Source organism: Solanum verrucosum, unplaced genomic scaffold (genome assembly GCF_900185275.1).
Source record: "Solanum verrucosum unplaced genomic scaffold, falcon-dt-bn FXZP01000007.1, whole genome shotgun sequence".
Classification (NCBI taxonomy): Eukaryota; Viridiplantae; Streptophyta; class Magnoliopsida; order Solanales; family Solanaceae; genus Solanum; species Solanum verrucosum.
Genome location: NW_026020177.1, coordinates 2,793,233 through 2,807,850, shown reverse-complemented (window position 1 = coordinate 2,807,850; position 14,618 = coordinate 2,793,233). Strand labels below are relative to the sequence as shown.

Genomic DNA, 14,618 nt, shown 5'->3' with positions numbered 1-14,618 from the left:
AAACAGTAGCATCGAGTATATAATATTCGTTTTAGAATGTTGCAAAAAATTATCATAATAAAAATTCAGAAGAACTAACCATAATTTAACCTAATGAATTATGTATGTACAACTATAGTCATATAAAAGAAAAAGAAAAAAAATCTTTATATTTTAAGTTCTTCAATAAAGTACATAAATGAAATATAGAGAATAGGAAAGAAAAACTAAAAAGATCAAATTACTATAATAGTGATTTTATTGTAAGACTCTACATTATCTTCTTCCAAAATTCACAATTTTCTCTACTTTTGTATCTTCCTCAACTTTCTTCTTCATCCTACAAGCACAAATAGTATATAATGAAATTGTTAGTTACTCCATATTTTATTTGGATTGAGTTTATTCAATTTAGTTTCAAAGATTAGTTAAATTGACTAAAAAAAAATAACATCACATAAATTATTAAAGTAAAAAATATAATTTAAAAAATTAAAGGAAGCATTTTTACCCATGGATTCTTTACAACTTTGTTGAAAGCAACCATATGATGTGATGATTATCATTTCTTCCTCACCCTAATGTATGATATGGTGATGAAGAAGTGAAAGAATAACTTTGAATGAAATTTTTCTAGCTACAAAATATGAATTTATATAACAAAAAAGAGGAGGAATACCATAAGGTGTCATAAACTAATAAATTTAATTTTGGGGGTTATGAAGATTAAAAAAAAAGTTATGAATATTATTAAGATTATAAGTTGAAGAGGTGTAGTTATTGGTAGTTATTTTTTATTTTATTAAAGATATTAAATATATATTATAGTGGTAGGTGAAAACTTGAGTAATTGAATGTGAAGACTTTTTGAGATTTTAAAAATAAAATAATTAAATAATGAAGGAAAAAATGGTAAAAAAAAGAAGAGAAGACAAATATGAATGGAGGCAATAGAGAGGTGCCACATCACCTTCTCTATGTTTCTCCTTTTATATATATATATATATATAGAGAGAGAGAGAGAGAGAGAGATTGACTATTTTAATGATTTGTAAATATTTTAAATGAAATTAGGTCTTTTAAAATTAGAAAAAAAGTAAAAAAAAAAAACACAAAAAAGATAAATAAGATTCCAGCCCTTAGAAAATGCCATGTCACCATTTTCATATATATATATATATATATATGGCTTTACAACTCAATTATTTGAATTTGGATACTTGGACTGAGTCTATACTAAACCGGACTTACAAGAAATCTCCAAATTTCCAGAACAACTGAGAAAAAATCTTTTAATTTTTCCATTGTGATATAGTTAATTGTTGGAAAGTGTAATTGCAAGTCTTTGCTTTCCATTGAGATGCTGCAGAATCTGCAATAGACTTCATCTCCTTGTGCATAGTTTCTTACTGAATTTCTCAGTTGTTCTGGTAATTTGGAGATTTCTTGTAAGTCCGATTTAGTATAGACTCGGTTCAAGTATCCAAATTCAAATAATTGAGCTGTAAAGCCTGGTGAACCGTTTGGAAATATCAAAATTCTAGGAAACAAACTGGTTGTTCCTAAGACTCCGAAAGTTTCTCCACTTTCCTCTTGTAGATTGTAAATATATTTTGTAAATGCAAGATATTCTTCTTCCTTTGGGTTTTGCTTTCCAACCTGAAAAGATGAGAAATTTTTTGTCCATTTTTTCTTGCTGTCATTGACAGGGTGTTGCGGATTATTAAAACAAGTCAAATTTTCAAATTAACAAATTAATATTAACAAGTTATATAATTTATGTTGTATAAAGAATGTGATTTTTTAAAATGCCTTTAGCATTTTTATATTCAAAATACTCTTGTTAAGAAATTTAAATACAATTGAGTTTGAGAATTTAAAGAAATTGAAAAGCTAACTTCCTTAATTATAGGAGTTAAAAACAAGGAAATAAAAAATAATCCCACATCTCCTTAATTAATGTGGGTTGGTTGCACATGATTAAAAGAAAAAAATTATAAAAAGTTGGTTTTATTTTTTTTAGACTAATACGTGCTAATTTTTTTTAGACTATTAATTGCTAATTAATATTGTGCTATATGTTGTCAATTGTATATAATAGTTGTATGTCTGTGTCAATTTCTTAATTAAATCCAATAAAAATTGTGTGTCTACAGAGGCTATGTGTACAAATGAAGGTTAGGGTCATTTTCCTTGATATTTCTACAAAGATTAATTCATTTATTTATTCTTACATCAAATTATTTTTTTGGTGTAAAATTTATGTTAAATATTTTTAGAAAAATATGCCACGTACATTTTCAAAGACTAGTTTATCCAATAAAAATGAACTGAGACTTTAAACTTGAATTTTTTGGGGGGCTTAACAATACAATAAATGGACTAAATTATAGATTACTCTTTTGAAAGTCAGACCATTTCTTTTTGAAAAAACTTCATCTATAATTCTGATCTACGACAAGTAGCTGTTTTAGTAGATTCAAACACATCCAAAAATATCACTATAATTATAAAATTTATGTTAAGTATTTTTAGTTTATCCAATAAAAATGAACTGAGACTTTAAACTTGAATTTTTTGGGGGGCTTAACAATAAAATAAATGGACTAAATTATAGATTACTCTTTTGAAAGTCAGACCATTTCTTTTTGAAAAAACTTCATCTATAATTCTGATCTACGACAAGTAGCTGTTTTAGTAGGTTCAAACACATCCAAAAATATCACTATAATTATAAAATTTATAGTCAATCTTGATAGCTGCCTCTAAAGAAAAGCCGCCATTAAAATAAAATTATCATATAAAAATAAAAGAAGACCTAACTAAATATATATAAGTTTTATGAATTTGGGGCTGCATTTGGACTTCTACCCTTGATCCTTTTTTTAATTTTGAAAATGATCAAGTTGGCTTATGGGCATGTGAACATACACCTGGCGGCTCTTAACTTCATTAGACTAATTAAGACTTGGTTATAAATAGGTCCTAGTTCATCTTAGTTTGTACCAACAACATTTCTCATCAAACATCATGGCTACCACACAAATAGCTGTTATCGTGCTTCTAGGATTACTTGTTGCCACCAATATTCACATAACAGGTTTCTACTTAAACATTTTGAATTTCTGACTCAAAAATAATATTGTTGATAATTTTATTTTTTTTCGTATTACTCTTAGTTGTGTATCTTTTCCCACACTAACTTGCATGACTATATATATTCATTTTAGCCAAAGTTATTTGATATTTTTCGGTTGACACTCGCAAGCTTTTCTAATTTGAGGGGATGAGAGCAGAGGCGGATCCAAAATTTGAAATGCAGTCAAAATCTAATATTTATTCTTATGTAGTGAACTTTTGAAACGTATACATGCAGTTTTGAGTTAAAACAATTAGATTCGGAGGAACCAGTAATTACATATATACTACATCTGCCCTACAAGAATTGGTTAAGTTTCTAAAACCCCATATTTTCTACTTGTTATTGAGCAGAGGCCCAATTAGGTGTTTGCTATGGAATGATGGGGAACAACTTGCCATCACATTCCGAAGTTATACAGCTCTACAAGTCAAGAAACATTGGAAGATTGAGGCTTTATGATCCGAATCATGGAGCTTTGGATGCATTAAGAGGATCAAACATTGAAGTGATACTAGGACTTCCAAATGTAGATGTGCAACACATTGCTTCTGGGATGGAACACGCGACATGGTGGGTACAGAAGAACGTTAAAGATTTCTGGCCTGATGTCAAAATTAAGTACATTGCTGTTGGTAATGAAATCAGCCCTGTTACTGGCACATCGTCTCTTACCTCATTTCAAGTTCCTGCTTTGGTTAACATTTATAAAGCAATCGGTGAAGCTGGTTTGGGAAATGACATTAAGGTCTCAACGTCAGTAGACATGACGTTGATTGGCAACTCTTATCCACCATCACAGGGTTCTTTTAGGAACGATGTGAGATGGTTCACTGATCCGATTGTTGGATTTTTGAGGGATACGCGTGCACCTTTGCTCGTTAACATTTATCCTTATTTTAGTTATTCTGGTAATCCAGGACAGATTTCACTTCCCTATGCTCTTTTTACAGCACCTAATGTAGTGGTACAAGATGGTTCGCGTCAATATAGGAACTTATTTGATGCTATGTTGGATTCTGTTTATGCTGCGATGGAACGAACAGGAGGAGGATCTGTAGGAATTGTTGTGTCAGAGAGTGGATGGCCGTCTGCTGGTGCATTTGGTGCCACACATGACAATGCAGAAACATACTTGAGGAACTTAATTCAACATGCTAAAGAAGGTAGTCCCAGAAAGCCTGGACCTATCGAGACTTATATATTCGCCATGTTTGATGAGAATAACAAGAATCCAGAGCTTGAGAAACATTTTGGATTGTTTTCACCAAACAAGCAGCCAAAATACAACCTCAACTTTGGGGTCTCTGAAAGAGTTTGGGATATTTCTGCTGAAACTAATTATAGCACTACTTCTTCACTCATAAGTGAGATGTAAAAACACACATGTGAAAGCATCTAGTATCCGCAAAAATATTTATTCTTCATGCAATTTTATGTTTGTATGCAACACCAAATAAATTCCTTTTGTTTGTGATATTTGTGATTTTGGGAAGAAACTTTTTGTAAGTTTGTATATTTCTTACACCATCAATTACATTATTTCCATGTTTGATTAGACGTAAACTGCAATGCAAACAGTATAACAAATGGATTGAATTTGAAGTCAATGTTGATAGCTATGTCCACAGAAAAGTCGCCATTAAAATAATACTACATATAAAAAGTAAAAGCCGCCACTAATAAAATGGATTTATATAATTATGGTCTAGCTAGTCTAAGTGCCAAAGCTCTTCCAATAATACTTTGTTGCAACTTGCTTGCTTCTAAGCTTCCACTAATCCTTTGAATTATTAAACAGATAGCTGGGTCAATATCATTTAATTACATAGAATTATATTCCTTCGAAGAGATTGTTTTTTATATTCCTTTTGTTTAAATTTGTTTGTCATATTTTTTCTCGCTTATTTTATTTTTATTTAATATGTTTTTCTTTTCTAATTTGATAACTTTTTAATTGCAACATCTCATATGACATACTTAAGACCAAAAAAAATATTTTATTACGTTATTTAAAATTTGTAGTTTAATTCCTTTGGAACATGTAGTTGGATTTCAAAAGTTGTACTACTTGTTTTCATAAATATAAGACCCCATAATTTATTGTGCAAGTATCTTAAAATTCAGCTTATAACCAAAGGTGGGCCATAGGTGGGGTATGTACTCGTTAACATTCAGAAATTTATATATATATATATATATAGAAAAATTGAATCTATTGGGAGTGTGACAAATTGAATGCCAATTTCGCAAAATGGGTGATTATTATTTACTAAAAGTCGTTGAATCTCAATGGGTAGGCTAGACTTTGGGTGCAATAGTCATTTCTCAATCAACTATTACGAATCAAGCGAGTTCTTTCGAACCTCGACAAGCACAACACAAATTAACAGCCCATTACCTTAATCAATCTACTTTTTCAAACTAGATTTGTAAGATTGCATTCAGACCCACTTTCTCAAGCTGATTCCGTAACAACACAATCACTACAATCCTCGACTAATAAATTAACTCCAACACTTCTTTCTCAAGCAAGCTTAGAGAACTAAACTAGAGTTGCATTTGCAACTACAATTCCTCAATTAAAACACACACTATTAATTGAACCCACTTCTAATCAACAATAAAATCAGTAAATATCAACACCCATAAGGTAGTTGAAGCATTCAACTACATAATCACCCCCAAGAATGGGGGTTTTAGCCTAACATAATAAAGAACGAGAAATCGATACCAATTAAGTTTTCCATCAGGTTGGACAACAATCCACAAGTCTCCAAATGCTCAAATTGAAGCTAAAAAAAAAAACCCTAAATCTCTACTCAAAAGTGTAAAACAATGCTTTAGAATGTTCAAGATCAAAAACCTAGAACTGGACAATGTGGGAACTCCCTTTCTTGTTTTGAAAATTTCATTTATACGTTCCCAGAATTTCAGCATCTGAGTCACTCGGTGAAGTAAGTCGGGCTCACCGACACGATCATCGATGCGTGGAGTGCTCTCTTTCTCGCCCTTTTGGCTTGTCTTTTCATCAATTGCTTTGTAACTTTTGGCGAATTGGGTCGGGCTCGCCGACCTAGTCGGTGATGCGCCGAGTGCTCCTCTTCTCGCCTTTTTGACATGGCTTTGCACCACCTCTGTGTTTAACATTTTGTGAGCTAAATTGGCATCGCCGAAATACTTATCTGATTGCCAAGTTGGTTTTGTCCATAGGCTAGCCTGGTGAAACTTTGGGTGAGCTGAAGGTCCATTCGGTGAGTTGCCAAGTGGCTTTGGTGAGTACCAACTTTGCCTTCCTTCAACGTTTTTAGCTTTTTCGCTCTTTTTTGCCTCGTAATGTCCTTGCCTTTCTCTTTTGCCTTTATTGCTGCAAATTAACATTTTAACATCAGTTATGAGCATAAAATAGGCATTAAGGACACTAGATTTTTGAATATTAAGCCCTAAATAAGTTGAAATCCCTGACTCATCAACACCCCCAACTTAAACTTTTGCTTGTCCTAAAGTAAAACACAAGATCAATCAGGTCAATAGGGATATCTACAAATAGTGCTACTAGAGACTCAACATGAATGCACACGAGGTTCAATCTACCCATGCAAATATTCAATTGTGCACTGCAAGTTTCAAACTGTGACTAGTCATCATCAAATGGAAGTCAAGCTCACAATGCTTGCTTCAAATGCAAATTCAAGTTCAACAAAAGTATTCGAATTCCCTCACATCAATAATGATTCCATGCCCACACAAATCTCATCAAAATTTAAGAATTGAGAAATCAAAATCAATTCTCACACTCTCAAAGATAAACACATGCATGATTCTACCCATATGTTTACCCGTATTTTCCCATCAACATGTCATTTGGCTCAATCAAGATCAACAAGGTCTTTCAAGGCTTGTAACGGGGCTGAGGGTAAATGTATGATTGTTTTGGCTTAGTGACTTCTACCTTCATGAAGCATGACTTGCATTTCACTTCTTCTTAGTGACTTCTACCTTCATGAAGCATGACTTGCATTTTGCTTCTTCTCCTTTTCTTCCACTCTTTTTGGATTTTCACTATCCACCCTAAGTTCTTTCAAGCACAAAGATTCTTATGTGACTCATTGGACGCCCCTTTTCTTTTATCCATGCACAAATTGCATTGCAACATTCTTTTTCAATCTTCTTCTTCTTTTGCTTTTCTCTTCTTTCTTATTTTATATGGAGGGGTTCCTTCTTTTTCAATATGATTCTTCAAGGGTGAATTTTCACAAAGTTATTGCTCATTTTCTCTCCTCAATTTTTTATTCAAATGAACCAATGCTTTATGAAGGTTTTAGGTGGGGAGGAAGGAGGTCAAATGTGTTCATGTTTAATGCTCAAATGGTGTCAAGCTAGGTTCACACTCTCACAAGGTGGTCATAAAGAGGTATAATAACAATTTAGTTCACTCTCAAAAATTTGTGCCTAAGATCTTTTCTTTCATTCGCCAATGTTAGTCTATTGGACCAATGGCGCAAGTTCTAGGTATTACCAAGCACATATTTCAAGAAAATCTCACCACACAAGGCATTCACACAATCATCGATCATAATTCTACAAATTGAGCTCGCGTGCAACGATCATCACAAGACTCATTTCAACAATCGACTAGTCATAATGAGATGCTAAGAGTTCACACATGAATTATGCAACTCAAAATTACCTCATTGGACTTGCACAAACATATCGTTCGATCAAGAACACTATTAAGTCATCGGTATTTATTGCAACCGATACTCAAATATGCAAGAGAACAACCACACATTTCACAAATACAAAAAATTAGGAGTCGAGTTAATTTGGATAAAAAACCAACATTCACAATCATCAACCCCAAAAATCAACATTCACAATGATAAGCATCCAAAACAAGCTAAATACAAAACAAAATAAGTACATGACAAGGGGATATGTATGAAGATACCTCACCCCACCAAGCAAAACCAAACATTGTCCTCAATGAAAATAAAGTAAATGTCTCAAAAATAAAACAAGAAAAGAGTCAAGATCCCCCTATCAGGCTAAGCCTCAGATGAATGCTGAACATCTCAGACTTTCTCAATCTGGGCATCAGTGCCCGGCTCATCTCCACTAGCAGGCTGCACTCCACTGGGACCTATCATCGATATGTCCTGAAGTGAAGCCTCCATCGTCGTCTGCACCATCGCACCCTCCAAGTCCTCAAGATAATCATATACAACAGCTTCACGGGTACCTAGATCCTCCTCATCTGTCTTAGAAGTGTCTAACTCATCACCTTCATCAGCTAAAACAACATCTCCGTTTGCAGTGGCCGGAGGGACCTTAAAAATAGTTGGAACCTTTGAACTAGGACCCTCAGGGACGTCTACAGTGCCAAAGAGCATCGAAATGTCAATGGACTTAAGCTCGGATATCTCACACCTCAGCCCAACAACATCAGCCCTCAATGTGGTCACATCCGCAGACTATTGACCTCCCTGCTCACATGCCTCGACTCTCACAATGAGTGAATTCAATGCCATCTTGTGAGATGTAATCATCTTTATCTGCTCTCGCAACTCATTTGAATGGGGGCAAGGACAACAATAATGGCCAGCACAATTTGCCTCGGGAGAGCTGCCTCAACTCAAGAGGCATGCACATCGGCCGAATGGGCTAGGTAGCCCATTCTATATATCGTGGCCTGTGTCAAAGTGGGGTGGGAAGTAGCAGCAGCAGCAGAAGCAGTGGGAGCAGATGTAGTAGGGCAGATGTAGTAGGAACATATTAACTAGGTGTACAAGAAGGCTCACCGGCCTGAGCAGAAGAAGTAGTGTCTGCCTCCAGCGTGTCTACATCAACAACCAGAGATGTGTCCATGAGTGCTGTCCTCATCCCTGGTGTAATCAGCCTCAATCCTTTGCATGTCAGTAGCGGAAGTGAGAGTCACTTCCACATCCATTTTTACCACAAAGGGCACTCTAGCTCCCCCACATAACTCCGTGATCAGCACTGATAAGTCCACAAATTGGACTCATTCAGGGATATATTTTAATAGAAATTGTGTGCTCAAATGCTTATTTTATCTCGAATCTGATGAAAACCATTAAGTTTCAGGTATTTGAAGTTTTAAGGAGAGCATGAACACTACGTCGCAAAAAGGAACGAAAAGGCTAAAAAGAACGAAGAAATGAAGGCATGAGGATCACCGAGTCCACTTGGCGAGTCACCGAAGGGTCTTACTTCACCTTTTGTTCCAGTGTGCTAAGCCCTGAAGAAAAGGATCAAGTCAGCGGAAAATGGGAGCAGTCGGTGTATCGCCGAGAAATTTCGCGAAGCAGTACCATGCCGCCCAATGACCCAAAGCACGATGATGCCGAAGGCTGATATAAGATGACGATGAACTACACCAGAGGGTGAATCGCCGAGTTGATCGGCGATTTCGACTAATGACACTGAACGATCCGCTGCAACACAAATCTGTGATAACTATAAATACTAGTTAGAGTTTTAGTTTTAGTGTGGAACAATTATTATAATTTTCTTTTAGAGTTGAACAATAGTGATAATTTTCAGGGAGAATAGTAGTTTTTGAGGGTTTTGAAAACTTGAAGAAAAAAGTGTTTCATCTCTAAGGATTTGGACTTGGGTCTCTTGGATTCTTCATTCTTGGCCTGTTAATTGACACTCTCATTATTTAGAAACCCTTGTTTATTTTGTTGTTTTTACTTACTAGTGACAAAAACCCCCCATTGTTAATTGACACTCTTGTGTCCCTCCTCTTTAATTTACAATATTTTTACTCGTTAATGTCTTTAACTACAACTAGTTAGAACAAAATTTTATTTTTCTATCGCCCCCATCTCATGGGAAGTTGTCTCCTTGATTACTCAAACATCAAAATGTTTGAGTCTACTTAGTTGAGAATCTGAGAATTTTTAGATTAGTATAAATTTTATTCTTCTTAGTTGTAGTCTACTTACCTAATTTTTAGTTTTGTTTTGTTTGCTTTGTGAATATTTTAGAAAGCATGAGTGTTAATGGTAGCAACGGTAGCCAGGTAGGCCACCAAGACGACATCGGAAATCTCAACGATGCCCAAGAGCCTAACATCAATGGCCCCCATCTCATGGGAGGTGTTGGAGCCATCCGTTTACCCCCGGCCGAAGGAAATGCAGTGTTCCACATAGCAAGCATCATGTTGCAACTCTTGCAACTAAAGGGACGTTTCAGCGGACTGGCTCATGAGGATCCTCACGAGCATATTCGAAACTTTGTAGATGTGTGCAGACCATTCTCGTTCAAAAACATCTCTCAAGAGTCGGTCCGATTGAGGCTATTCCCTTTCTCTTTGATGGGAGAGGCATGTAAGTGGCCAGCCGAGCTACCACGTGAATCTATTACTTCTTGGGAGGAGTTGGTAACCGCATTTCAAGTGCGATTTTTCCCTCCTTCGAAGATGATGTAACTGAGGGATAGCATCCAGAGCTTTAAACGTCTAGAAGGAGAGCCTCTACACGAAACTTGGCTGTGATTTTAAAAATTGGTGCTGTAATGCCTGACTCATGGTCTGCCCGATAATGTCTTGCTACAATACTTTTATCGAAGCTTGGATTCGGTGAATAAAGGTGTCGCGGATCAACTTTCACTTGGAGGCCTGATGCAGCAACTGTATGCAGTAGCAACCCAACTTTTAGATGGCATGACGACCATCAATAAGGCATGGTACACCCCTGAAGACCAAGTCTCCCCTTTCATATTCAAACTATCCAAGGATCAGATGGACAAAGATAATGAGAGACCTAAACATGGCCAACATCATGACACAACTTGATATTTTATCCAAAAATGTCATGGAGCTGGTGTCTGTGGTGTCAATGTTGTGGGGGTCGGGTGCGCAAATCCTGATGAGGCGAATTTTGAAGCTTTATATAATGAGGAGGTGAACTTCCTAGCCAACCAAGGTGGTGGTTATCGTTCAAACTACCCAAGGTAGGGTGGTAACCAAGGTTGGGCTAGAGATGAAGGATGGAAGGATCGTGAATGGAGAGACCAAAATCCTAATTGGAAAGATGGGGAGAAGGACAGATATGTGCCTCCCCACAAGCGCCAAAAGCCAAAGGATTCAGATGGTGGTAGGTCTGAGGATATGCTTTCGCATATCCTCAACAAAGTTGAAGGGTTAGACAAAATGCTAAAAGTCATGAAAGAAGATGTTTCTACCCTTAGCCAGATCGTCACCTCCTATTATGTTTCAATCAAGCAGTTGGAGACCCAAATGGGTCATATATCGTCTCACTTCAATCCGAGACAGCAAGGGGGTTTACCTAGTGATACTATGGCTAACCCCGAGAGTAAGGTTTGAAGGTGGACTTGCGTCGTGCCACGACGTTAACTAAGACACTGTTTGAGAGGCAACCCAAAACCCCTTTATTTGCTTTCTTATTTCTTAGTAAAATAATGGTGTGTTGATTGTGCAGATGGAAGTGTAAAGAGTGAACAAAAAGTGCAGATTGGCGAGCAGCAGGTCTAATCAGCGAATCGCCGAACGATTGGGCGACTCTGAACTAGACCGCCGTTAGACTCAATACCATCCTGTGAACTTATTGGCGAACCATCGACCGTATTGGCGACCCCGACAGAGACCGCAGTTTGGACCGCCATAAACTAGAGGTCCTGTAAATTTCGACGAAGGAGCTAAACAGTCGGTGTTCCATGGAGTGAGTAGGCGAGCTGGACTAATGTCGTCGAGAGGGGGAGAATTGGACGGTTTTTGCAACCAAAGGTTTAAAAGTTTCAACTTCATTCACTTTGCCTCACTTTTTATCTGCCCAAACTCACCCCTGCACTCTATTTTCAATATCCCTACACTTTTATAGTATTGTCGTTGTTGATTTGTGTTCGGGACTTGGATTACATTGTTGTTTAGCGAATCAATTACATTTTAGTCAGCACGAAAGGTTGGTTCCCACACTCTGAGTTCGTTCTATTGATTTTGGACTTAATGCAATGATATTGCTTTGTTGATTTGTGTTGGATTTCTCTAGTAGGATTAGAATATTTGTGTGCCTGTTAGATTTGTAGATTTTGCCTGTACTTCCTGAAGGTTACGTTTTTAAACTAAATTAAAATTCATGGGTTGAGCATGATTGTCACTGGGTCTAAGCCTAATTTGAGTTGTGCATACTTTAATTGTGTTTTCGGGGGTCGCAGGGTTGAATTCGGGAAAGTGGGTCGAAAGCAGGCACGTTGGGTCATTTGGTGAGCTGGGTCAAGCTCACTGAACCACTCAGCGGTCTGCCTACAATCCCATCTCGCCTTTAATTAAAAGCTAATTGTGATGTTGAATTCTGTAATTTTCGGCGAGACGCATGACATCGCCGAAAGCATTCGGCATGTCCCCGAAAGACTTCTGGTTCGCCCTTTATCTGCATCCTTGTATTCTCTACGCACTGCACTTGGCAAACTGCCTAAGTAATTGCGCGCTTCGCCAACTATTTCGGCGAAGTGATCCCGCAATTAAACTGCATTGTTTTTTTTCTTTTGTCTGAGTACTTGCTAACTTTTTCTCGAAGCTTTGCAGAAATGGCTAGACGAAAAGTAGTGGGAAGAGATATGCCACCCCGACAAACAAGAGCAAAAAATTTGAGGAAAAATACAAAGGCAACAAATCCCCCCAAAATGGATAATGAGGGAAAGACGCCCAGTGCCAACAAGGGAGAAAACCCCCGAGATCCCACTATTCCCTCGTGGAAACGTGGATTCTTCACAGCCATCCACTCCTTTTTGGCGGTTCATGACTTGGACAATCTTAGTAATTCAACTGCTGCTGAATCTTTTGAAGAAGATCCTGGGGCCATTATCAAATTCCAGGTTGACACATCGGGCACTGATGCCCAGACAAATGAAGCGACTGTGTAGACATGATTTCTACCTCCCTTTCTGTCTTTCTTTATTTTTAAAGTCTGGATATTCTGTGTTAATTGCATTTGAGAAAGAATTGCTTTTATTTGTGGTGGGGTGAGACCCACCTTTTGTGTGCTATTTGTGATTCGTGTATTATTGTGTTAAATACTGCTTTCTGTGGATGTTTGAGCTTAAGGCTCCTTTTGTTTTAAATTACAAAACGATTTTGATCCTTCTTAATTTTTTTGAATTTTTTGCACATTTTTGCCACCCCTCGTGTGTTGAACGTGGTTGTTCTTTAGCAAAATTTGAGTCTCAATTTTGATCAATACCGATGACTTGAATAGTGCTTACAATCGAACGAACATGAATGTGCGGCTACGATGAGGCCAAATGAAGTTGCATAAACAATATGTGAACTCTTTGCATCTCGTTATGACTAGCCTTATATCAAATTGATTCTCCTGTGATGATCATTGCACACTAGCAAAAGTGTGGAGTCTTGTTTAACTTATAGTGTCGATGCCTAGAGTCATGAGCTTACTTGTGAACTATGCATGATATATCCTAGAATTTTCCACATTGGTCCGGTTAACTGAGTGATTATATCTCTTGATATGATCTTAGGTAACTTTGACGAGTGTGAGCCAATTTGACATATACCTCTTTTGTGACCTACCATGTGAGTGTGTGAATCTCTCTTGAACACCCCTTGAGCCTTACCCTTCTTTGGAAGGAACTTGATGAAAACTAGACCTTTCTTAATCCATCACCCATAATCCTCATGAAGTTGTGATTAATTTGAATAGCCAACTTAGGCCAAAAGCCTAAGTTGGGGGTGTGGTGAAAAGAGAAGGCAAATCAAGGAGTGCCAGAAAGTCCTTCCTACCCATGGTTTTGAGGAAAATGGAACCCCTCCATATGAAAAAAAAGATACTGAAAGAAAAAGAAAAAGAATGAAAAAGAAAAGTTGTGGAATAAAGTTGAAAAATGAAAGGGGGTCTCCATAGAATTCATGGAAAGTAAATAATAGAATGACTTATAAGCACTGATGAAAATGATGACGGAGAAAGGAAAGGAAGTGTTGTGTGCACCACATCTCATGAGGATGAAAGTCACTGAGCCTAAATAACCATACCTTTGCACTCAGCCCCATTATAAGCCTTGAAAAGACCTTTTTGATCTTGAGTGAACTGAAACAAGTGTTGATTGGAAAATACGGGCAAACCTATGGGTGAAATTATGCATTATGTTCTTCTTTAAGAGTGTGAGCGTTGCATCCGATTCCAAAGCTTTAAACTGTGAAACCATTGTGTGAATATGGAATCATTCTTTGTGTAAGGGTATTTGAACACTATAGTTGAGCTTGAACTTGCATTTGAAGCAAGTATTGTGAGCATGAGATTCGTTGATATCGATGAGTCACAACTTGAATCTTTGAGTGCACATTTGATCTTTGCATAAGTAAATTGAGTCTTGTTGTGTGCATTCATGATAGAATCTTGTGTAGCACTGTTCGAGACACCCTTTTTGAACGACTGAACTTGAGTTTGCTTGAAGACAAACAAAAGTTTAAGTTGGGGGTGTTAATGAGTCCACAAATTGG

General features: G+C 36.7%; 1 protein-coding gene across 1 annotated transcript; it reads left to right on the top strand.

The window, feature by feature from the left end:
• The first annotated feature begins 2,945 nt into the window (after positions 1-2,945).
• Positions 2,946-4,670, top strand: LOC125829013 (glucan endo-1,3-beta-glucosidase, basic). The gene is made up of 2 exons (XM_049508295.1): positions 2,946-3,079; positions 3,472-4,670. Exons 1-2 carry the CDS (start codon positions 3,010-3,012, stop codon positions 4,494-4,496), a joined length of 1,095 nt encoding a protein of 364 aa, XP_049364252.1. The 5' UTR covers positions 2,946-3,009; the 3' UTR covers positions 4,497-4,670.
• Positions 4,671-14,618: the final 9,948 nt, after the last annotated feature.

What these genes read in the sequence shown, in the direction of transcription:
- LOC125829013 (XM_049508295.1), top strand. Translation starts at nt 3,010, where the DNA reads ATGGCTACCACACAAATAGCTGTTATCGTGCTTCTAGGATTACTTGTT. An exon ending in CACCAATATTCACATAACAG is followed by an intron (nt 3,080 to 3,471) that starts GTTTCTACTTAA and finishes GTTATTGAGCAG; the next exon opens with AGGCCCAATTAGGTGTTTGC.